The 27,463-nt window shown below is 29.9% G+C and overlaps 3 protein-coding genes across 4 annotated transcripts; 1 reads left to right on the top strand and 2 right to left on the bottom strand.

Moving 5' to 3' along the window:
• LOC113394989 (uncharacterized) lies at nt 1-23,618 on the bottom strand. Of its 2 annotated transcripts, none has more exons than XM_026632493.2 (5): nt 23,324-23,618; nt 11,179-11,305; nt 9,766-10,083; nt 3,887-4,001; nt 1-3,452 (listed from the first exon to the last, which is right to left on the bottom strand). In XM_026632493.2, exons 1-5 carry the CDS (start codon nt 23,400-23,402, stop codon nt 3,312-3,314), a joined length of 780 nt encoding a protein of 259 aa, XP_026488278.2. In that variant the 5' UTR covers nt 23,403-23,618; the 3' UTR covers nt 1-3,311. The 2 variants fall into 2 exon arrangements, with proteins under 2 accessions (XP_026488278.2, XP_026488279.2); XM_026632494.2 differs by lacking the exon at nt 23,324-23,618 and adding an exon at nt 15,055-15,088.
• A 256-nt stretch (nt 23,619-23,874) lies between these two features.
• LOC113394999 (evolutionarily conserved signaling intermediate in Toll pathway, mitochondrial) lies at nt 23,875-25,976 on the top strand. The gene is made up of 5 exons (XM_026632507.2): nt 23,875-24,433; nt 24,589-24,815; nt 24,901-25,108; nt 25,301-25,423; nt 25,739-25,976. Exons 1-5 carry the CDS (start codon nt 24,046-24,048, stop codon nt 25,912-25,914), a joined length of 1,122 nt encoding a protein of 373 aa, XP_026488292.2. The 5' UTR covers nt 23,875-24,045; the 3' UTR covers nt 25,915-25,976.
• Nucleotides 25,966-27,371, bottom strand: LOC113395000 (TM2 domain-containing protein CG10795). Its single transcript, XM_026632508.2, has 4 exons — nt 26,962-27,371; nt 26,785-26,866; nt 26,481-26,646; nt 25,966-26,334 (listed from the first exon to the last, which is right to left on the bottom strand). Exons 1-4 carry the CDS (start codon nt 27,203-27,205, stop codon nt 26,212-26,214), a joined length of 615 nt encoding a protein of 204 aa, XP_026488293.1. The 5' UTR covers nt 27,206-27,371; the 3' UTR covers nt 25,966-26,211.
• Nucleotides 27,372-27,463: the final 92 nt, after the last annotated feature.

Here is a 27,463-nt window from a genome sequence, read left to right as displayed (position 1 = left end):
TTATTTCTCGTTACAACGAGGTCATTTATTTTTATTAATAATATATTTTTATACATAATCGATTATCTACAAAAATTACTGTTATATAATGCAAGCCTAGGTACACATATTAAAAACGCTAGTGATATGTAATGCATATTAAAAACTAATGAAGTACTCAATTAAGACAAAGATGAAAATTATTAATAAAAAAAGCAACCTAATTCTTTTTTATTTTGTTTCATAATTTTAAATAATAAATAAAGACTTTTTAGGGCCAGTATTAAATTTAAATAAACATTTTGTAACATTTGTAATTTTTTAGGTACCATTTCAAGTAGAATTGATTTAATTTTTTTTCTTTCTTATTTCATAAATCAGTGAAAAACTCTTACATCCAATAGTTAGTTTAGTAATAATTAGTATAATTGTTAACAATCTTTCATTATATAATTAAAGTAGTGGTATACATTGAATTAATTCATTACTTTAACGTAATTGAAACGACATTCGCCAGGCACGATTCTGGCAAAATCATATCAGGTACAATAAAACATTGGATTTGCATGAGGATTGTAATTAAAAAAGAGTTGAGATAAACCTACGACATTGTGTATACATATGATTATATTTTAAACATATGTTACTAGCTTTATGGTCAGATGCCGTATCTATATGACCTAAGCAAACAATGTGCTCCTGGCCTAATGTCAGCCCCATCGGCCATTTTATACTTCACATTTTTCGATGGGACGACCATCCACACTACCGGAGAGTTCAGGCTCTGAAAGGCTACAATAAATTTCAACGTACGGGAGTATAACATTACTAATTTCCTATCTTAAGGTTGCTACTAAGATTCATTTAGCAGAAAAACCAATCACATTATTCTGGGACTGATTATACTATATATCTCGATTAGACTATATCTCGAGATATATCTTATAACTAGCTACTAAAAGAATCAGGCCACCTAGACTTAAGAAAATAACGACGAGATGCTGTAGCAATGATCATGTCCCATAGAGTCGAATTCGAAAATGAATACGGCAACATCTTCATCAGATTTTATACATCAAAATTAAAAAAAAAGCGATTACCAGAAGTTACCTCTCATGTAATAATTCTTATTTTATATTATTTTTCTAGCGGTAGAAGATTTATATCATCCTTCATAGCAATTTATTTGAGCTCTGCACCACATGAGTACTTATGTATAAAAGTTTTTAAAACTTTCGTTAGTGCTGTGATTTTAAAACGGTCACTAGGCGGCACGAATATAGACTATTCACCCTTCCTGGGGTCTGTTTTTTTATGATGAATGTATAGGATATCATTGAATTCAGTGCCTCTAAATCATGATTACTCAAGACAATATTTATACGTAACGGTAGTTTTGACGCTGGCAACACTTTATTATTTTATTTAATTGCCATTATTTAATTGCATCAGTAATGTTATAATTTCGAATGCCTGAGTTTTAAATTTAAATGTCGAATGTTGAACCGAATAATAATTGGCTTTTTAAGAATATACTTCTACATAAAATAATACTACTTGTTAGATAGGTTAGCTCAAGTGTATTATGTATGAAATAAATAAAATTACTTCAATTAATAAAACTATTTTTATGGTAATAATTATCTTTACATTTTCACTACTTTCTACGGTGTCTGACAATTAATACACGCAGTCTCTAATCATTATGTACTTAGAACAGAAATTAACAAAAATCTCATTGACCTTTCATAGCACATACATATCAACTATCACAGGATGTTCTGAGCTAAATATTAAATAATATAAACGAATACAATAATATATTATCTCTAAGACACTTTATATACTATACTACATACATATTACAAACGAAAAATTATATTTATATATATAATAAACTATTTTATATATAAGATAGATACAAATATTCAGCCGCAGTAAGTATTGTCGTTAAACACTAATGCATATATGTATATCTCTAAACAACTTTACAAATTACAATTAAGTAATAAATTATTTAAAATAAATTAACAAAGGCAACTCTAACTAGGTTTACGATAGTGGTCCACGTTGTGATAGAATGACATTATAATCTTCTTTTTTTTAATTTCGTGGTTAAGATGTTCGATTCAATTTGTCATTTTATAGGAAGTGTCACCTTCATTCATATGACATGAAAAATTTAAGCCACTTCTACACAAGTGATCAACAATGGCTTCAAAAGCGCCTACAAAAATCCCAACAACTTGTAAAAATGGCAGATACAATCAATTAAATTATTTACTTAATAGCTGCCAGTGGGAACAGATCATAGATCATTTAAAAAACTCTTTATATACCTACCTAATAATTTTTTGAGTATTTATTAAAGTGTCTAGAGCTAAAGTATAATTGAACAAATATATTTTTATTTAATTTAATTACAAATTGTAAGCAAAAAACTTAACACTTCAAATATTCGAATAAAAATTTTACACTATCACACTAAGGACGATCTAAATATAATCATTATTCGCATAACTTTAGTTAGAAATTTATTACTTTTCAAAAACTAATAAGTAACGTCGTCTATTTTTTTTTTTTTTTAATTATGACAAACGAAATTAATCTCTCATTTTTGGCGCGAAACTAATAGACAGATAAAAAATAAATAAAGATTACTTCATAATAAAATATAATAGGATGGACAAATATATATATATATATTTTTTGTTTTAAAAAATAGCCTTCATTGAAATAATATTTACAAAGAACTGTTTTCAATTTCGCTCAGATTTTTCTGGTTAGATTCAAAATTAATATGCATGACAGATAATTACAGAAACGCAACGCTGTTTTGTTACGTAAAATTATTTTATACATATAAAAAAAAACAATATATCATTTATAAAATTTACAACGTAACGAAAATTTGATACAACAATCTAAATTCAAATGCCGCTCTTATAATATATACATGTTACGAGTAAATTATTTATTTACAAAGTGAATAGTATTCGAATAAATAACTTGAGGTGGAAGTTGAGATTAACAATAACAATGTTTGGATTATATTTTATTATTATTCATTGAATTATAATAAAGTATTTCTATATAAACAAACCTGGCTTTGCCGGTTATGTTTTAAATAAACTGCTAAAACACAAACTTTAGTTTCACCTTTAACCGAGAAACTGAAACAATCTACCTACATTAATTATTTACAGTTCACTGAACGTTGCATCATTGCAACTCGCAACAAACTTCTTCCACACTAATTACTGGCAACCCGCGCTTCTACCTTAGTGTTCTAATTTTAAAAATCGATTTCTTTGTTCACTTACAAAGAGGTTTTACGCCGGAACTAATTTGCCAGTGATATAGGGATATAGAAACGCTAAAAGCGTTACAGGAATTATTTGTAACCTGTGATGTATTGTCGTCACTTTGCTTGATAATCCGCATTCCTGGCCCCGATAATCGAGGCAAAAGTTCTGCAAATGTGAAAAAAAAAATTATAATAATAATTAATATCAAATATATATAATAATATTATAACTTCGAAAGTACCGCTGAACTGAATTTGATGAAATTAATTATGAAGCAAGCTTAAACTCCAAGGAAGATCAAAAGCTTTTTTATGCCTAACTCTAGACGACCAACTCTTAAAAATCGAGCGAAGGCGCAGGGGACCTAAATAATAAAGAAATATAATGGACCATTATAATATATAGCGCTATTTACTTATTCCTATTCGAATGGAGAGTGAATCAGTTTAATAGATAATACAGCAACAAGGGACATAACATTTCCATTTAATGTCAAGAATCTGTAGGTAATATTTATACATTGCCCAGTGTATATAGGCCAGAGCGAACACATATCAGATAAATTTACAAATTAAAAAAAAATGTATATAAAACAATACCTTAATAATATTAGAAGCCATTCGTTTGAGGAATGCACTGGTAAATAAAGCGGCGTCATCCCCGCACGACTTCTGAACCGTCAGTTCCGAACACATCAAGTATTCTTGGAATGAACTGCAAACAATCAATCAATTAAATGACACATTTAATTGAAGCTACCGAGGACATATTTATAATAAACTTCGACGGAAAAACATATATAAAGGAAAAAAATATGTACGCTTACATTTAAAAATAATAATATATTTAATAAATTTATAGAAAGTTTAAATATATCTGAGCCTTTTATCTTGTTGGCTGTTTAGACAACTGACAGAAGTTAAGTTTGTATTTTTAATCTGTGAGAATTTAATTAAAATTTAGGCTGTTTACCACGCAAAATATGCCGTTTTAACAATGCGGAAATATAAAAACGCACTTTCATACCGAGGCGAAATATGGCATTTTTTACAAATCTACGATCTTAGTTTATTATTTTACACATGCAGTGGATCGCCAAGGTATTTCACGACTATGAAGCGGTTCATAAACGTCGCTAGACTACAAACAGCCTCACTGTTTTATTTAATTACGAGGAACTGCTAAAAACATTTTGACATTTCATGACTATCAACAAAGTAGCAAAATTCAAACACTTAGCTTACTTCAAATACATTTTAATTTCTACCTTTAGTAATAGGCTATATGACAATGCGAAAAATAGAATGTCAATTATTGCAATCAGTATATATTATGAGATTAAAAATGGTTATTTATTAACGAAAGTATGAAAATAATAATTAATTTATTCAAAATTCCATAAATAAAAAGGCATTTTTTTAAACGTTTGCCACGTGACACAAAACGCTCCTGATTGGTCGGGCTTATGATGACGTCACTTGCTGGTTAACTTCGTTTCCCTACTGTATATGGATTATATGTGCCACAGATTACAATACAGGAAAGTGACGTCACCGACCAAATTGCAGCGCCATATTGTCAAAGTAGCGTTTTCGCGCGCGATTTAAATATGTAATTTTTAATTTGATATTTTTCAGCAAATATGTACTAGAATTTAAAAAAAAACAACTTTTAATGGGTTCCTTAACCTCTACTAAATAATATAAAATGAATTTAAAAAACTAGTCAAATAGCCTATTCTGTATTATTTTATGTATGTACTGTAAGTGTTTGTAAATGTTTGGGAACAAAATTGTACATAAACATTATTTTGTAACTCATTGAATTTATTTTAAAAATGGTGGGTCGACCTCCTGCTGTGACTTTTGTCTAAGGACCGGTCTGCATAAATAAAGCAAGCAATAAAACTGTTGCCAACCGACCTCGACACGCCGAATTCATTATTTATCAAACATATTTGATAAAATGTATCATTTATAAGTCATTTTGTTTAATCGTCGGATGTTATAATGATATTGGGAGATCGGGTCAAACGGTAATATTTTTTTGTACAACAATTATAAATGTTTATCTTTCGAAATCACATACATTCTTTACAAAAAAAAAAGTAATTACACCACATTTGCCTTTTTTGTTTGAAGCAGTTAAACGATAAATGTATTTATTAATACCGGACGATAAATTATAATTTAACACATAAAACTTGAAAATCGGTTGTCACTTTAATACCAACTCAAACGTTCTCCGAAACGCGCTGTGTCTTTCGTGGTTATAAGTTTCATGTTATATTGGTTTGGTATTCTTTTATTTATTAGTATGGATAGATAGATAGAAGATTGAGAATCCTTTTTTCAAAGACTTCTTGTAAGTGTAACCATTGTAACGACTAACTTACCAACGAGGGTATATTGAAATTAACAACACAAACAACTCTGATAATGAAGCAGTGCTGCCACAGTAATTACATTTCTATTTCCGAGCGCTAGTGAATCGAATAGACGGATTTTTGTCGTTTATCGTTCGTTTGTCGTTGTTTTATTTTATTAACGATTAACTGCAACTATAATTCAAAGAATTATGTCTATAAAAACACTTTTTTCACGCCACGAAACGCACGGAAGATGTAAAACATTAAGTTTAGCTTATTTATAGCAACGATTTATATCCATGATTAAGGACGAAGTTTGAAGCCGCAGGTTTAATGTTAACCCCATAGGTCATTATTGTGCTTACTTCTTGCGCTAATAACTTGAAAAAATACTTATTGCAAAAAAAAATTTGAACAGTCGTGCTTAAGGTGTATTACGCATTTTCCCCTTAACAATGTTTCCAATAGTTTTAGTCGTGCCTCCAAAAACACGCTAATGTTTCAGTTTTACTTTTGACTTGAAATTTTCAGTACCTTAGATAGATAGGTAGGTACGTTTTAAGGCATTGAGAAGCCAAATGCTTGTACATATGTAACAATATATATGCATGTGCTTTCAAGTCGGTAAATTGCAGAAAAGTTATCAGGTAATGCAAATGTAAAATAACTTTAAATATTATTAGGTTATGTTAGTACAGTAAAATCAAAATCACGTATATCCTCTTATTTCGTAACAATTTGTGTTCAGTTTGCTAATTGGCTAAAATTATCTGAGAAATGTTTGTGTTGTTAGAAATTTCGCGAAATTAACAATTATTAATTGCACGCTGAATTTATATAATTGAGAGTCGTGTGTTTAAAATAATATTATATAACCAAAATCAAAACAGTCGCTCTCTGCTCTTATACGTGTTTGTCGATTTCATCTGATAGTATTATATTTTCTACCGTAAACTATTGATTATACGATACTCCAATTAATCTCCAAGTCATCCATAAATTTATTCCGTACTTCTGGAAGCCTTACTGGGGATGAAAGAAGAACACTGGCCCCGGAGATTATGTATAAACATTTGGAACATCTACTCTGAATAGAGAAATAAATGTAACGCAATTCGTCACTGCTTCGTTCGCTTCGCAGGACTTAGAGCAATTTATAAGAACTATTTTACTCGCATTTCGGACAGACGAGCAAAAACCTTAATTATATTCAAAATAAAGTAATTTCATTAGTATACAGGTAACTAAATAAAAAAGGCAAAAACAACAGTTTATTACCTTCTTCTCCTCTATTTGTTAGGCATTTTTTATATTATTTCGAAATAAAAGTAGAAAAAAATACATACATGTTTTCCTCAAATGCTCAATTATAGTAATGGTAAAATTACGGCCGATGGGCGATCGTTTTAAGAAGCAAATGTAACTTTACGTGGTGTTCATATTCTGATTGTTAATTTACGTGCAAGTATTATCACGTTTTTCTTCATTGCCGAGCAAGAGATGAATTTTAAACCATTTAAGCACCGGATACCTCAGTGGTCTTACCGGATTTGGACCTACAATCATCGATTAAGATCCTCGTATCCGCCGAGCCAATTCTGATCTGATCTATTCATTCCGCCATCTGGGCATTTAGTTTTACACCTTTGTTTTACGAATGTCCTTTAATACCTATTTAGATTGTCGTACGATTTTTTCTTTGAGATCACGAGATCAAAAGTGCATACCCGCATTTAAGTCCTTCGGCTAAGACTCAGGTTGTTCATCAAATTAGTAATATTCATTACGAATAATTTCCGGTTTATTTATCATTATAACATTTCAATATTTCTACTTCTCTAATTAATGTTTTAATAGTTCAAAATATGTTATATAAAGTCGTTTGAGTATTTAACTTTTTTTTTAATTTGTAATATCTTAAGAGTTATACAGGAATTGGAAAGGTATCTCTAATTGGAAGCCGTAATTCGAATAAATTTCATCTAGAAACTTCTTTAATATTAACTGGTGATACTGTAGACCTGAAATTAGTATTCTGCGGTATTCCGCTGGAAATTATTTCAGATTCTTTTATTTCGCCGTTCACACGTTTCACAGCGTTTCACACGGCCTTTTTGCAGGAAATAGTATTGTTTTTGTTTATCTTTTCATAGTGAAACTACATGGGCAACGATGTGTAAGTCCTGTGATGCTGGTTGAAAAATTTTAAAATATAAAAATACTTTTATACGTTCGGTCATAATTTCGGTATAAAAATATATTCTAAATTTAAAATTTAATAACCGATGTGATATATTTTATAGGTTTTATTTTTTAATAAAAAAAAAACAAACACATTTTTTTTCTTTATTAACTAATTCATTATTTACTTAGAAACTTCATTAACGAGGCGAGAAAATTTTAAATGCGTCTTTAATCCTACGCTGTTTAAGATGGACTTTAAGTGATTTGCAGAAAAGGGAAGTAAACAATTATCAAGTTAATCCTTTGCTTTAAAACTTTTGCAAAAATATACCTACTTTAAATTTAAAAAAAAATGGTCTTGAGTCTAAGAGTCAAATTAATATATCTTTACATCTGCTAATTCCATGGCAACTTCATATTAACTAAAAATTTAACTTATTTAAAAAAATACACACTTAGGTGAATATATTACATCCTTATCCAATTTGAATTTAGAACATATTATTATTTAAAAACGTCTTTACACTTACTAAGGAAAGCAATACGCATTGATTATGTTTAATAATAATATTAGAAATAATGTTTAAATAATTGATCTATTTCAAAATGGTTATTCACAATAAATACATAATTCGGTACTAAGATTTAAACCCGTAATATTACTTTGGTAACTTAATTATAAAGTTGCATATCAAATATTAAAGGAGATAGGTACTCGATCTTCGAATGCTTCAGTAAACTCTTGATAGGTTCCTTTTCTTGACAGAGTAATTTGCTCGATTTCAAATTGAGATAAATCATATTATAAATTACACCCGACATGCCGAGATTAATATTGAAATAAATGAAGTTCTAAGATATTTTTTAATTATTAAATGTCTAAGGATCACTTGTTATTCTATATTTGAATTTTTCTAGTATTGTTTCTTTATATCTTTCAAGGTAAAACATTATTATATATCGCATTTGGAGCTAACATGTGTAGAGCACCTGTTTAACGAGTTTTATTGACTTTACAATGTGTGCGTATTTCATAAGAACGTGGCATTTTTTTAACACGCTTTTATTAACCTGTATGGAACAATGAATTCACTCATATATTGTATTACAATTAATGTATTGTTATTGGTTTTGCGTTCGTATTATGAATCGACGAGTTTTATTTTTTTCAAATTTCGAACACCTTTTCGAAAATACTAGAAAATAAATTGTACATATAACACTAGCTTTTTATTTTATTTTTTTATGTATTGACAAATAGCTAGGAATAAAAAATAATCATTTCAAGCATATTTTACCGTTTTTCGTAGTTTATTTAAGCATATTTTGTTATTATTTTTAATATATCAAAGACATATCGCATAATTATTGTAGTATTACACTTATAATACAATCCATGTGACTATATTTATTTTGTTTAAATAGGTCAGAGAAAAAAAATGGTTTACTTTTTTCTGTGACCGATATCACAATTATGAAACCGGGCAGCAAGCTAAAATCACTCAGCCTATTTTAATAAACAATTCACGGCCGTTATATTTAGAACTCTGGGATGAAAAAAAATCCGTGTAGAATGAATACGCTTTTCTATGTTTTAAGAATTAAAATAGGAATTTAGGTGTCAATAAATCAGCTTATGTTTGATTGTTTATTTTAATATGGAGGTTAGAGTGTAGGACGTCGACTTATAGTCAAACTCTTGGTAACATTGATTTTTTGTTCGCAATCAAAATTTCAAGGTTTATAGAAAGATGTTTTAACCTAATTTTATCAGAAAAATAAAGAAAACAGGTATTTATCGACTTACACGTTCTTTCGATATAAGAATTGTAATCTTTGCATATGACGTAATTCATGAAGAAAAATATATTTTGTATGTATATAATTCGGTACATTTTTTTATATTATACACTAAGATATGCTTACCAACAAACTGTTCTTAGATAATCTTCATGATTCGTTGCGACTTGAGTTTCATCTGTGTGATACTGGTCTTTCTTCTGGTGATTGCTTACAGTCGTGAGCGTCACTTCATAGTTCTTACTGCAAACTTCGTACTCCTGCCTTACATTCTTCACACAATCTGCATGTCGAAGATATTCATCTTGATACTTCCCTCTAGTGCAAAGCTCTTTCACGACATCAGTTATACCGGCGTATATCCGCCTAAACATAACTTGTTCGCTTTTTTCCATACATATTTCTGTGTAGTTATCGATGCATTTTATACCGACACGCAACTCGCTGTAACAAAATTAATGAATTAATTTCTCACGTCTCTTTTATTTTAGGTAGGGAAACAAATGGGCTACCTGAAGGTATGTTGTCAGCAACATTGGCAGCGTAAGAAATATTAACCATCCCTAGACAATAGGAAAATAACCTTGGAAATGTTATGTCACTTGGCTCTGTGATGTAGTGGATCACTCAACCTTCAAACGGGAACTCAACGATACTAAGTATTTGTATGATATCTGATACCTAGCCAGACACCAATATTATATGAACGAAAATCAATGTTGGGTTAACTTTCAAACTAATACTAATAAAACGAATTATTTTAACTCTTGATGTGCCTTGTGTATAAACAGCTTTTTCATTACGTGCTGATACTAAAATTTTAATTATAATTCTGTATGTGTAATAAAATTCAAAGATATTAAGATTATTTCATTAATAAAACCAAAAAAAATTTACCACCAATCGTAATGATTACAATTGAACTCAATGGACCAATGAGCCGTTTAAAACAATAATTTTGTCGACCTAAATGTTCCCATTGATTGCCTCATTGGCTATTCAAAGATCTAATCATGCGGCGAGTAAAGTTAGTGAGTTGGACAACTGGCTTCAAATTGCTATTTACCGCAAACAAGAACACTAAATTAAGATGAGCTAACTACATACTGCGTACCATTTCGTTTAAAGTTTCTCCAGGGTGCTAACGCTGTCTTAGCAAAACTTTAACGCGAAGTTATCGTACAAAAGCGAATGAAAGGCAAATTTTGTTATGATAGATGAATAGGATTAAAAATATAACGACTTCACTAGGTAATTTTGTTTTCGACTGATCGATATTTGATGCTCTGAGTAAGAATGTATTAAATCTATCAAATGTACTTACACATATTAACATATAATGTTAAACATATTAATGTTAAGCCTTCCAAGAACCAGCAACATAAGAGGCTATTCTTTGTTAAATATTTAGTGATAGTATAAATTACGTACCAAACTTTATAAATTAAATTTATTTTTCCGTGCTTTTTTTTAATTTTCTTGTTTAGGTACAAAAATATATGCTTGGTTCACTGTACCGGTAGAAAAAATAATACTCACACGCAACTCTTATCCAATTCTTCTCGTGTTAAAGCGAACGAGATTTCCGGTGAGCTTAGCACTGGTAACGCCATTGAACACCGCTGTAACAAATCTTCTTCCTTGTTGCATTTTTCTTTGAGCGCATCTGTTGATGAAGGCAGAAGTTTATTAGGTATTCATTACGTAACAGCTTATAAGTATCCTACTGGTTGGTAACGATGTAGAATCTATTTCACTTTGTGTCTTCATGTAGTTTGGTAGACGTACATGGGGTAAGCCAATGGTACAGGCCAAAAGTGGGCCTTTTGCATAAAGAGCGGCCTCATCGCCTTCTTCTAGAATGTTATTGATGTACATGTTAGTTGCTGTACCATAAAGAGATTTTGAGTTGATTTTATATGGGGCAAATTTTCGTCCGGCTAAGTCTTTCACTAAGGAGTAAGACTTTAATTTATAAACATAAATTAACAACATGAAAATTTAGACACGCAATTTTAGAAATCAAGTCCTTACAAATCAACACAACAGCGTATATTAATTAATGATATACAATGGAAATTGATCTAGGCGAGGTCTCACATCAAAATTTACATTCAATACCGAATCATTGAAATTTTTTGATTGGAAAAATCTATTATTCCGGATATTTTGACACAAAAATACTTGAAAGACGGCATTCAAAACTTGGCAATAAATGGCATATTTCTTTTCGTCTTGCTGGTTTGACAAAATCATTGAATTCGATTCGAATCGATTTCTATCATCATTTGTTTCATTAATTATTTTTTAATAATATATATCTATATAAATACGAAAATGTCATTTGTATCCTTTGCAAGTTTTATACAAACTACGGTTTAGTTTAATCGATGCGTACTTTTTCGAAACCCATTAAATTTGTCAAACGTCGTGATTAACGTCACAACTGTTAAAGAATTAGCTGTGATGATTTAATTTATATTATTGTACACTTTTATATAAATTTTCTATTATTATTTTAATTACATATATTTTTATTTTTTGTTGAAAACATAACTTCGACATAAAAAAAAATGTCATATCTAGATCGAAACATGAAGGTATTTAAGTATTAGTTATCATCCCAATTTGATTACATAACATATAAGTATATATTTTAATTTTTCTTTGTTTCTTTTGTAAACGTATCATACGATTGAGTTGAAAATTTGAACAGTTGTTATTGACACTAGCTTCAAAGTTTCTGGCTTTGCACCGCCAACAACAATAAATGGCGCCCGAATCGTATCGGACACTTGTAGACAACAATTAGAGTCAATACAATACCTAACAACAGTTCGGTTTCATAAACTTAATATATATTTTTTAATACATTGTTTTTATTATGTCAAATTTATTTTATTATTACTGTCAATTGGTAATTAATATGTATTAAAATCGAAATAATATATTATCAAATTAGTTTTTTTTTTTGCAAATTTCGGGTTCTATGACTGTGTCCATTATATAGCTACGTTACATAAAATTGATTGTTCGAAAAGTTTATTATTCTCATCTATTACGTATCTGAAAAAAATCAACAATTTATTTTTACTTAAAATAAGCAGTCTTGTATTTAGAAGACGTTCGTTTTTTTTAATTTGATTTTAGCACGCAGTTCTAATTATCCTCTTAAAATTACGTTGTATTTTTCTTGAATTAGAATAGAAAGTAAATCATATAAAGTTCAAATAAAAAAAAGACAATTTCTTTTGACATAGGCGAACACATGATCCAACTCTATGATATACAACGCTCTCTCTTACTCATAGCTCGATCTCTTTTGCTCATAGGTAATTTATTCTAGCTCAGTGGACTGAGCAGCATTGGACCAATCGGCCAATCTGTATCAAGACGTCTTTGCCCGTAGACTGGCACTGCCAGAACAAATAACTTCTTAGGCCTTGAATGCGCTGGCAATAATAGGATCAAGGATCGCTTGTGGCCTTGTCTTGTGTTATTACATTAGCTCATTCACCCTACCAACCGGAACATAATAATTCAAAGTAGTGTTGTCTACGTCACTTTACAACGATCAAGTAATATTGATCGTTTTAAATATAAGCTATATTCATTAACATTATTTCAATGAATATATAAGTGATATAAGCGGAACTTAATAAATGGTTAATTATACATTCCGTAATATAAGATAACTGGGTGTGATTCTATTTGCTTACATTGTCTTCGCGATATCCAAGATTATATTAATTTACTCTTTAAAAAGGTTATTATTAGTCATAAAATGATCTAAATCGAATCAAATTAATATTTAATCAAATGTCTATCATATAATAAAGTATCGATGTAATAACTTTGGTTTCAATCATGAATATCATGTTATGTGTACGTTTGGACACACATATACACAACACCACACACGGATACGCACGCCCACATGCGGACACACTGTGTAATATTTTCTTTTAACTGATAAAACTACGCTAAAATGTTCTTGTCCAAAGTTAAATATTCAAAAATCGAATTGGGTTACAAATATGTCCAAGAGAAAAATTCAAATCCGCCTGTATTTTTTTTTAAATATATAATAACCTATTTTATTTATATAAGGTACTGTATGTATAAATGTTTTAATATTATTCGAATTTACTGTAACTGATACATTATCGTGATTCGGCTGCAACTTTACTTGCGTTGGTTTCGATAATGGAAAAACTTTTGTAATTATTATTTGAAAATCTATTTTTTTTTTTAAGAATACCATTAACCCAGTTTTCATATTTTTTCTACGATACACCTTATTATTAGATAAACGCGTTCTTTTTTAGTAAATAGCACCTTAAAATAGCCTACTGCTGGGCAAACATTTTTCTCATGAACTGATTTTAAGCTTATTCACCAAGCTCCAAATGGGGTTGGGTGAACTCGATCAACTTTGAATCAAACCATATCCAAACTAAATGTACTTGCCCGGGTTTAAAACTGCAATCTTCGGTGAACATTCACGTGAGCTATTTCTCATCATCAGATTTATTAAATCGACTATAAACATAAATATTCCAAAAGAGATAATAGATAAGAAAATATTAATAATACCTATGTATATACCTAAATATAATACTTATTTGGAATTAACATATCACTCAAAAAATAATGGCGTAAGAATAGTATAGAATACAATAAATTTCTATTTTAAAATGAATTGAGTAAAAAGTAAAAACAACTTTTAATTTAAGCCGACTTGAAATATTATAAAAAAAAAATTATATATAAAAAAGGTTTTATAATAATGACACTACAATCGTCTGAAGGTTATTGATATATATCCGTAAACGAAGGAGATAAATATTCACATATATTATAATACATTTAATAATCTGCATTACAATTAAATTATGTATATAAGTACCTATATGTTACCTTTTATTTAATTAACTATTTCCACTTTAGAAACACAGAAAATAATTTTATATAAAACCGGAATTATAAGTATTCATGTATTATCATAGAACTCGTTTTGTCTAGTATTATAGTTATTTTTTTAAATTATATCGCAAGGATTTATTCAAAACGTAGAAGGTTTTATTTAATTAGCATTTAAATGGGATCGACGCATACGCAAGTCACGTTACTCACGATTTCACGATGCTTCAAAATAATATTTAATTGAAAAGCGTTCTCGCTGATTTTTATTAAAAGACAGATCTATACGACGCAATTGCAATAATTGAACCAGTAATTATGTTCACAGCGTACATATAACGTAATGTCTAGTCGGTTAGTAAATATTGTATCAAAAAACGTTTAATCGATATTGGATTTTACAACACTTGATATAGAATCTTTATTTCCATGATAAAATGATTCCCATATGTTGTCGACCGTACACGAATATACTGAACAGTTGTTTTTCACCTCTTATCAATCCATGCATGCGGCATACCACACAAGAGCAGTCACGTCATTCCGCAGATCTTGTTTCACGTGTTGCGCATGCGCAGATAATTATATTGCTTACTTACAAAATTGAATGATATTGTGATATACGTGGAAAATAACAAGGCTATCGTTACTCGTTGTACACACGACACAATCGTCAATAAACTTCGATTATTATTAATGATTAGCTGTATGCTGGGTAACAAATTCATTTATTCTATTTTATTTTTTATATTTAGAATACGACGAATATCAAGATTTAAAAAGAAATCCGTACATTTCTAAGTATCACGATCATTACATTGACTAATCACAAAACTATAAAATATAATAATAATATTTTTAAATTATCCTTTCACTAGTTATCGTGGCAATGGCCTCGAAAACCACCATAATGTCTCTCACTAATTCAGTTTATTTATAAAACAGTGGCATTCTGAGCGTGAGCGCTATACATTCCAAAAACGTGGTGGGGAGCCAAGCCCACCACGACGCTGCGTTTCATTGGCTGGCAGACATCGTACGATGTTTTTGTATGTGTGCACGTCGTATTTCAAGCATACCGTCACACACTGTCGCTGTTGTATATTGGAGATCAATTTAAGAAACTTAGGTCAGCGTTTGTTGAGACGGAGAATACGTATAATAGATTTCAAATTGAATTGATCTTATGGATGCCTTAGAAGAACAATCTTGCCTTGACACAACGCTAATATTCCGTTCATTTGATTGTCAGCCCTCAGTCACGTGCGTAAGCAAATACTCATTGATAATGCTATTAATGTAAACTTTTATATTTCGTTGCTTATACATATAGGTATTTTATTTTATCTACTAGGCATACATATATTTAAAATTAAAATTATGTTTAATTCATAGTAATGACAATGGCCTTACTTATAAACATTGTTTAGAGGTGTGAGATTGATTTGATATTCGAAAGTATAAAACAAAACACAATTATCGCATTAAAAAGCTGTAAACATTTGTGTTCTTTTGCATAATGTCAAATTGAAATCAAAGTAAAATCTTTATTTAATATTACATGCTAACACTTAGGTATTGTTTATTAAAAATATATGTAGGTATTATAATTCCGGAATGAAACATCTGCACTGACAATAACCGGTGTGTACGATATACACTATACTACTTTTTTTTTTATATGGAATCCGAACCAGCCATGGAACGATCGTTTAATTCCCAACGTCAATCATCGAAAAAGACATCCCTGTTTCTTCAAAACATAAACGTTCCTTAACCATTTTTTAGACTTTTACTATTGAACATTTTTGAACATTTCCTCGTGTTATAAGAGCGTTAACATTGCTCTAATATAAAGGTAACTTTATCCTGAATATACAATATATTTCCACGTATAAGATAAATTTAAGCTTATTCGTAAATTATAATTGCAAAACTGTATACGGTTTCATAATGGACGTATCAAAGCTCTTATGTAAGGATAATCCCTAACCGCGAAATCTTACCCGGCTAGCTTGCTTATTATAAATTTCAACACGTACCGAACGTGAAACGTTTTAGAGGTGGAAGGGGACCAAATCCGGAATAGCACATTATTCATCATTTTAAAATATCCAATTACCTACTTCCTGTACCGGAATCTTATCGGAGGGTCATGGAACTTAAAAGTGATTTTTGTAAGAAAAAAAATCTTGTTGGAACGCTTCATGTAATATTCTAATAATTCTAAATTAAAAATGTTTGAATTTGAATGACAGATTTGTTATCTTTACTAATATTATAAATGCGATAGTAATTCTGTCTGTATGTCTGTTGTTCTTGATGAATTTCGGATTCGATGAAATTTGCATACCTAAAACCTAGGACATAATCCCCTCAACCTTAACACGCAGGTGACTAGTAACTAATCATTTGATTGTAAGCTAAAGAAATATATAAAAAGCTATCGGAATTTATGCACCTTACATGGACTTCATTATCGTAATATTTTTTTAATTTATCAAACACAAAATGAGAGATCTTCAGATAGCTCATAATTGATTTACTCTCTGATGTTAAACGTATGCTTGTTGATTTATTATAATATAGTCTGCTCAATGTCGACGTGTTGTAGAAACTTAGTTGGTATATGTTTATATATATGTTATGGTATTCTGTTTTTTTGCCTAATAGTATAAATGAAAATAAAGTATAAACAATATTATCTTTTAAGATATGAAATGACATTATTATTGGCATATTTTAACGTCTTGAAGCCTTGTCCATACGATATCTGTATATATTTTTATCCTTATAATCGCATGTTTGTATTTATTATGACTCAAATACTTTTTGCGAGACGGAAACTTATTATCGCTTGATATCTTTTATCTTATCTATCCGTCACTTTTATGGTTTTTTTTTTAGGTGACACACTTTTGTTGGCAATGTCGTATTCAATAAATCGATACTAATAATTTAAGTACGAAAGTAATTCTGTCTGTATATCTGTCTGTTGCTCTTTTACGGCCTAAACACTAAACTGAATTTGATGAACTTTTATATGAAGCAAAGTTGCACTTCAAGAAATGACATAAGCTATTTTTTATGCCTAATCTGACGATCAACCTTAAAACGCGAGGGATATCTTGAACGAGAACTAATTCCTATATTTATAAAATCGATACAGAACAAACCTGACTGACTCTCAACTAATTAGTATACAAGGCTGAAATTTGGAACATATACTAATTATGTAACGTAAGCATCCGCGATTAAATCGTTTTTGGAAATTTCAACTTCATAGAGAGTAAATGGGGTCAAATTATTTTATCTCAATATGATATTATCACTAAATGATATGTGTAGTATATTTATAAATACACATTACTATTATTTGAATTAATTATGATTGCAAATCGCTGATAAGTATTTTAGACGTATGTCAATAATCAATAAACGAATAACGGATGGACGATTGCGTTCGTAACAAGAATGACATAAATCAACTAGCTGTGCCCGCGACTTCGTGCGTGTTTGAATTTAATAAAAAAACGTGTCTTTATTATTATTTTACATATAATTCTAAATAAATTCCTTATTACATCACCTATATGCCAGTGAAAGTCCCGTCAAAATCGGTCCAGCCGTTCCAGAGATTAGCCGGAACAGACAGACAGACAGACAGACAAAAATTGTAAAAAATGTTATTTAGGTATATGTACCGTGTATATATACATATGCATTTAGTAAAACGCGGTTATTTTAATATTACAAACAGACACTCCAATTTTATTATATGTATAGATATATGGCATAAACCTATTACACCTAGTCTTATTGGCTCCACTGGTGACAGGAGGGTTGATTTTTTGTCCAGAAAATCGGATTGCGGTTCAATCGAGAAATACTGCTTGCATTCTTCCCCATATCCCACAGTAATTTGTTATCCCTGTACTTATTTAAGTCCCTATAAAGATATATATTAAATATATGTATATTATTTTTCGTTGAAAGATTAAGATGTATGGGTATTTTAAGATAAAGCTTATCACAGGCGGAACAATGGTGACATTGGATTGAGCCAACAATATTTACTAGATTTTATGTAACGAAGTTAAACAAATGTATACATTATATGTGTTATATTAATAGGACGGAGATAGGGTAACATATAATACGTATATATACATATAATCTGTACTAATATTATAAATGCAAAGTAACTCTGTCTGTCTGTTATGCTTTCAAAGCTACACATCTGCATCGAAGTTGATGATGTTTTGCTTGGAAATGAGCTACTTTTTTACTTTTCAAAAGGGTAATGTTAAAAATGAGGCGTTGTATGAAAGTCCTTGAAGGATTTCCGTAACAAACTGATTTCCACGCGACAATATCGCAGGTACAGTTAGTATTTATTACTAGCAGCTAGCTTAAAGACCGCAAATCCAAAGTTCCTGAAGTTCACATCCCAGAAGCCTTTATAAAGTAGCAGCCTAATCTAGGAGCACTTCCCTGCTTGGAAAACACGGAAAGCCAAACCTAATCTGTTTTTATTGTCGCATTGCCACCCCATCGGATAATGAGAGCGTAATAAAAAGTACACTCGAATTTGCACATAGTTTACTTTAAATAGTTTGTTAAATGACGATTCAAAAGTGCTTGTAAAAGCCTACTTGAATAAAGTATATTTTGATTTTGATTTTGGGTAGTTGGTTGCTAAAAATCAGTTACGATGCATTCACCATAATTATTTAATAAAAAATGCTTCCACGGCTGCAATTCAATAGGTAGTGAGTTCGAATCCCCAATACAATTAGAAGTTGACAGTGTTACGTCCATGCCTTAGCAAGTACGTAAAGCAATTTGTCCTGCACCTGATCTCATTCTATTTGTAACAGATAGCCGGATAATGAGAGTTCCGGCATATAGTCATAATAGTAGTAAGCTAGCCTCCATAACAATCACTGTATCGAGTACTTCAATCACAGAAAAAAAAAAACTACAAATCGTACTTATATTTATATGTTTGAATGTTTGTTACTCAATCACGCAAAAACGAAAGGATGGAATTGGATGTATTTGGATGTATTTGGAGTAGAGATAGCGCATAGAAAACCTCACACCTGCCCTCAATTTATCACGGACGCAGCCTGGGCGGAAGCTAGCAATCAATATTACATATATATATATATATATATATTTATTGAAAAATGATCGTTTATGCTTGAAATTAAAGGACTTCTCTTGTGTCTCACAATTTGAAGCCAAATAGTGTTGAGAAAGTACTCAGCCTAATCATCATTGCCGCGCCTCAGTGCCTTTGTTAATTAATAATACAGGCACTGAAAGTGTAACTAACTCCAAACCCAACTTCGACGGGTTCAATTTCGCAGGCACAGGTCTTTTTCATAAAAGCTCGTCTCTCTCCCCAGAGACACACATCAACCAATGATCGCAGAGCAAATCGACCATTCCACTGATGTCTCACCGCGCACACGGGGTCATTTGTCATCGCAGTCAGATAGATAACTTTTTATACAGGCCGCTGACTTCATCCCAAGTTTTCTAAGTTCCACCCTTATTATCTCCCACGTTAATGTTGGTGTGTAATGAATCGTACTTTATTAAGCCAATGATAAAATACTTAATAACAAATTGCCCTGTCGATATATCAGAATCATAAATTAAAACGATTTACACCTACACGAGAAAGGGTGGCGGTTTAATATACGCGAATAAAATGATGTTTACGATAATAGATTGCTACATGTTACCAAAGTTCAATGGTAAACATATTCGAGCCGGTTTTTAGTCGAAAATTCAGGTAAAATAATAATTTTGCGCGATTTTCACACTGCGGTTAACGCAGGTACGGTAAATTCTCGATGTTTTACCGAAAGTTTCATTGAATACAGTGGTTTGTAAATCGGTGTATTAACTATTTTAATAAAAACATATATCGTCCCGCAACGCCAGCTAGATCATTCATGATATCTGAATATTGTAATATATATTTATTGTTTGAAATTTTTAATTTTTACAACGTACTAATTTTTATATCATGTATATATGGTTACATCTTCTAAATACTGTATAGTCACGAATTACACCCGAAATATTCGTTACGACCTTAGTCATCATCATCGTTATCATATCTTCATCACCAACTAAGAGATTAAATTTGATTGTTAGGTTCACCAACGATTTTAGGTTAATAAAATACATCCAAGCGTTCTATACACTAAGCTGTCTCCTCTCCGACTGTTCAATATAGTAGTAACAATCATTAATATTATTCCCATTTGTTTCATAAAGTATACTTTATACAGTAGTGTGTTTCTGAAAGATAATATACAATAATAATACAATAAATCACTCATTATTCATGTCACATTTCTCATAAATCACCAGTGACCTACAACTTTGCATGGAGCCTCGTTGATAACCTTATGCTCAGAAAACTTTTACGAGTTGAAAGGTGTATCCGAACCCATTATGATTTAAGTATATTTAACATCTAAGGTCAATAGTCCTTATCTAATTATTTATCGAAAATAATTCTCAATATGCAACAATAAGAACTACACTCGTAAAAGTGAAAACTAACTTTGAAATGCGAGTTCATTTTTGTGACAATACTTACAAATACTTTTTACAGATACTAGTAATTATACAGATAAGCGCCTGCATTCTTTCTCGATCTATGATTGAATTGACTGAAGATACGTCATCGTTAATTCGAAGCTCATTGTATTTGAAAAAGTATAAATTACCAAAGGCAGATTTTTTCCTCGTCCACATACTAACGCTGATTTTTATTTTTGTTAAATACGTAATATGTTACAGAAGTTTTCTGTTGCATGGGAATTGATTGTAATAAAGTTCCGTATTCTAGTTCTTTATGAAGTACTTTAGACTGTAAGCGATAATTTTGTAAATGGATAGCACACGAATTTTTTTTAGTCATATAGTCTAATCAATAGCATATGGATCAATTACTATTAAATTATAAGGTATGTTATAGTAAAATGTGATAAAGTAATAGAGTGGTAGACGTGAAACGTCCCACTGCTGGGCAAAGATCTATTAAATGCCCAATTAAGACAAGTTTATTCCACCATTAATCACTTTCATTCACATGTGACAGATGTCATCGAACGCATGCATGTTTCTTCGGGATATTGACACGTGAAAACTCAAATACTTAGATGGATTTGAAATCACGATATTTTATTGTAATAGGAAATTAAAATAAATTGATGAAAATATAAGTAAAATTAAAAAAGAAGTAAAATATATTTTTTTTAATAAAAGATTAAAGTTGAATTAGAAAAGAATTAAAAAATCATTTATTTAAATACGTCTTGTAATCTATCAAGTTTTCGATTTGTAACAATATAACATATCGTAATACTTATTACTTATTTCATTGTATAATTATATAGTGAGTTCATACTATACCTATTCTATTTTATTATAACTTGTAAGCTTGTTGTAATAATCTATTTAATGCATTAAAAGTTCGTTAATTGTATTACGTTCCTGAGTACTATATATGAGCAAAAACTTTTAGTAACATTAAGAATACTTAAAACTAATATTATAAATGCGAAATTAACTCCGTTTGTATACTTCCAACCTTATCTAGACTAAACAACAAAACCGATCGTAATATTTAAAATTGAGGTAGCATATGACCTTTTGACAGGGGCGCATAAATTACCAGATATACGGAAGAAGGCGAGGAGCAACTAGTATTTTAATATAATACTAATCTAGAAAAACATCACAAATATAGATACCTCAACAAAATAGCGGACGTGGGCGTTTGGATTGGCGCCCAAAGACGCATGTGTTATAAACAGTATAAAAAATAGCCCTTTGCATTTGCACTGAACACGACGTTTCTGTGACAAACGTCATCATATTACGCAATTTGTTTACAAAATATACGTCTACCTATATTTTTCGTGATTTTCAACCATTAACACGATGTACCTATATGACGTAAAAGAATATGAAATTCACGTTTGTCACGTCAATAGGTTAATTTTGAAGCGGTTAAAGTAAAATTGCGAAGCGCTGCCACTAATCTAATATAATTTTCTAAAAACATCCAGCGTAACGCGCTGTGTCCTCTGATATAAGTTTTATGTATATAGGTTTAGTACTTTTTTCAACTGGCATTACAATAAAAACATTCGTTAATTAGTATAGATAAGTATTATATCAATTTCACTTTATATCAGTCACTACTAAAATAATTTAAATAATTATAGAGTCCAAAATCAATTGTAATAAAAACCGATTTGATCGATCCTATCGATTTTGTAAAGTTTTCTACTTAAACGTTGGCGCTGACACAGGTCTAATATACCTGCTCAAGTAATGCTTATATTTTTTTATAATACTTTTAACTTTTTGTTAAAACTAACTTATATTGTTACGTCTTTATACCTTTTAAAGAATAATAATTTTAGCTTTGTTTGTTTCCCACTGTTATTTACGATTAGTTACATTTAAGCTTATAAAAATTAATACAACTAATAAGTCTAATTACTAAATTCAACGAAAGAGATAATTTATTTAGTATATAAATCACCAACCATTGAGTTGAATCGCAAAAAAATTAATGATCTCGTGACTTATGTTGAATTTTAACTGTTATAATTATATAAAATTTATCTTTGTAAACTTTAAGAAAGTTTTAAGTATTGATTTTTGGGCAGTATTATATCAATGCCTGTTAAAATAAATAATTCAAATATTCATTACTTACCCCCTGTTCTTAGTACTAAGGCGAAAGTGAAAATAAATAATATAACTTCCTGCATAATCACTACAGAATTTAAAAACATAAAAAATATAACAATTCACAACTATACACTTTTAACGCCTTTTAAACATATTTTAAAAAATAGCACTCTTATATCAACGAAACAGAATATTTCACTTTACGTAGTTAAATACGTAACTTTGAAATTACAGAAGACAACCTCCCACTCTCAATACTATGGGCAAACTACTTTTAAAATACTGTGAATAAGTTACCGAGGAAAGTCCGCCAAAAGTACATAGAGTCATAGAGTAAAGTACAAATTTGGTGTGAATGAGTTGTGATAAGATGCGTTCATTTTAATGTTCAATTAACATCCGTATATATAAATAATTTTTAATTTTTATGAATCTATATTTTTATTAAATTATAAGTGAAATAAATTAATACTCAAGACATATCAATCGAATGTATTATTTTATTTAATCGGTATATTCCGTGTCTTTATTACCGTTGACACTTGACAGAACGAATGTAACAAACCGTCTGATTTACTAAACTAATCTGGTTTGTATGTCATAATTTTGAAAATAAAAATACTTATTTTATTAAATAAATAGCGTAAGAAAAATGTAATTGTTTACGTTATTAGCGTGCAAAACTAAATTTCTCAAATTGTCATATTTTATAAGTTAGAATTAAATACCATATTTTTATAACCTAATATGAACGTGAATAATATATTAAGAAATATTATTAGATCTCGAACAGCAAATATTATTTGTCAAAGATGGAAAAGTTCAGACAAGGAATTGACTAGTTACGATCCCTTTCTAGCAAAACCCCAAAAAACCAAAGAAACTTATCTAGAAGTGATAAAAATGTTTGAAGAACGAGATACAAGAAGACGGGGTCACGTCGAATTTATTTATGCAGCTCTAAGTCGAATGAAAGAATTTGGGGTACAAAAGGACTTAGAAGTATATAAAGCTCTGGTGGATGTTTTACCGAAAGGAAAAATGGTACCCACTAATGTTTTTCAAGCTGAATTTATGCATTATCCCAAACAACAACAGTGTGCTGTGGATTTATTAGAACAAATGGAGGATAATAGTAAAGAATTCTTTGTATACTTATTATATTGTTTATTGTGTTACACACAAAACTTAATTATTTAATTTAAACTTTATTATTTATTCTAGAATTAAATGTCAATAATTTATATTGTGTATAACAATATTTTAACCATAATAAACTTTATTTATTAGAAGTGATGCCGGATTCTGAAATGGAGCAAATGCTGTTAAACATTTTTGGAAGACGAGGCATACCACTCAGAAAATATTGGAGAATGATGTATTGGATGCCTAAATTTAAAAATCTCAGTCCATGGTACTTGCCAGACAAGTTGCCCGTTGATACCATGGAATTGGCAATACTTGCATTACAAAGGATAACATCAGTTGACTCTGATACAAAAATTGACATATGGAAGGTGATAACATGTTTATATGTACTATAATTTTACATATTTGTATGTTACAAACTTGTATTGTATTACATCCTTTAATTTTTGTCAGACAGAAGAAATTGAAGCTTCGTTAGATAAGACATGGATTGTGAACGGTCAAAGTCGAGTGCAGCAAGTGCTGTTAGCGGAACAACCACCCGATGAACCACTTGTTATAAAAGGACCATTTAATGTGTATTTACAAGATCAAATTGTAACATACTTTCTACTTATTGGAAAAACAAGGCCTGAATACAAAGATGATACTGATTTGGATGGTATATTTAAACATTAATTACATAAACATCTACAACTACTCGCAATGATATTAAAAAAATAACAATATAATTTTTTGTTCAATAATAATGATATGAAAACTTACTGAATAACATCAAAAATATAAAAGTTTTCTTCAATAAGAAATGCCTGAAATATTTTATTTAATAAATTAATGTTTCTGTTCATTTTAGATGTATCAAATATTGAGAGACCGCCAAGAATACCAGGAGTTATTGGAAAAGTAACTTTACCTCAAGTTAAAAACACAATACACGAACAAGATGATGGCACGATAGTTGCTATTTGTGCCACAGGTTTGTCAAATAGAAATTTATAAGATTTAAAAGACACATACTTACATATACTTATATTCTTTAATCATTTAAAAGTAACACAATAAATAAAATTTAAGTTTTAACATTTTATTTTAGACCACTTGAAAATATTTATTTGATTTAACAATAATTTATCATTATATTATTACACTTGATTTGTTTTTAGAAGGTTAAGCAATAACAATTAATCATTTAAGGTTTATCTTGTATGGCTATTACATGATCTTAGTGCACAAAATTATATTGTTCCAATCACAATTATGAATTAAAAATTAAAAAATAATATTATTACAGGGACATCATCCAGAGATTCCTTGCTGTCATGGATCAGGCTACTTGAAAAATATAACAATCCCCATCTAGCAAATATACCAGTGATATTTACTCTTATAGCTCCACCATCAGATGTCTCGTTATTTGATGCTCAACAAGAAAAAGATACTAATAAAAATACTAGTTCAACTAATTAAATGGCAACTTTTGTAGTTTAGACAATCTGTATTACCAATAATATAAAATGATTATACTGTTATTATAGTTTTATTTACATTTATACAGGTTACGATAACTGGCATAATGAATTCATTATGTTATTTACATATATACAAATAAACATTATATATACATTGTTGGAGAGCTTATTTTCTAAAACACTGATTTCAGTTTGTATAATTTCATGAAACATTTCACTCCGTCCATGAAATCCAAAAGTTGTGTTAAGTCCATTCATAATCCTCATCAATTTCAAAGGATATGGTACCCCATTGTCATGTAATGTTGTGCCAGTCAGCTTGAGGCAGGAGATAAGTCTCATTGTCACTCCTCACAACGGATACCCCAGCTCCATAGTATGGAATGACATAGGCTGACCCATCTGATGGTCCTACAACCTGTAAAATTTTATAATGTAAATCTATAATTTATTTGTATACTTGATTTTATTTCATATTACAAGGGTTAATAATATAACCTTTTGTTTATATGGGTACTGAAATAAATAATTATGTATTGATAATAAAATCCAATTTTTTTATACCTGTGCTGCAATAAGTATGATGTCTAGCAACTGGCCAAGAAACATAAAACCAAGTGTACACAACTTAGCTAAGCCGATACCGGGATATCCAAGGTAGAATCTGTCCAATCCAAACATTCCTAGAAATACTGATAGCAATAAAGCTATTTCTAGAGAATAACCATTCCTGGAAATTAGAGCATACATTAACAAACAATAAGGTTTCAATTAATGTTTTGGTCACAAAAAATGTTCATTGACCAAATTAATATATATCTAATATTGTATAAAAAAATAGTCATTTAGTAAGAAGGATATAACTTACGTCCATTTACAGGGTAATTTCCTTCTAAAAGTGGAATTGTTGGTTTCGTTACAGATAATTCCATCTGCTGCTATACATTGTACTGTAACAATATAATATTTAATTTTACACTTAATTATGAAACTTAAGCAATAATTGCTCATTAAACATTTACGAAGTATTATTATTATATTTTACCTTCTGCTTCTCCTTCTGAAGCAATATCCTTTCCTTTAGTGCAGCCGCGATATTGTTGAGTATCAGGATCTATTTGATTTAGACTAGGGTCAGGACAAATATACTGTCCCAAACGTAAAGTACCGCAGTCTACTATTACATTTTTATCGCCCTTAACTTCATCAGATGCGTATGTTTCACAACAAAACAATGACAAATAACTTACAACAAATAAGATCAACATCATAGTAGTTACTACAAGCATGGAATGAACTTCACATTTGTAAGTTCATTTTCAATCGTTATTTGGTAATAATAACGATAAAGACATTTTACAATATATCACTAACAAATTTTTAAAATCGCATCGGATTTTTAGACATTTTCGCCTGGACTTATTGACAAATGACAATGACAGAACAACGGTCAACGAACGAACGAGTTACAAAAAAAAACTTATATCACAAATGACAAGGTGTAAAATCACAGAAAATAAAATCTTTTGAAAATGACCATCCTTGCG

The sequence above is a fragment of the Vanessa tameamea genome, chromosome 9, assembly GCF_037043105.1.
Source record: "Vanessa tameamea isolate UH-Manoa-2023 chromosome 9, ilVanTame1 primary haplotype, whole genome shotgun sequence".
Taxonomy (NCBI): Eukaryota; Metazoa; Arthropoda; class Insecta; order Lepidoptera; family Nymphalidae; genus Vanessa; species Vanessa tameamea.
This window is presented reverse-complemented; position numbering and strand designations above follow the sequence as displayed.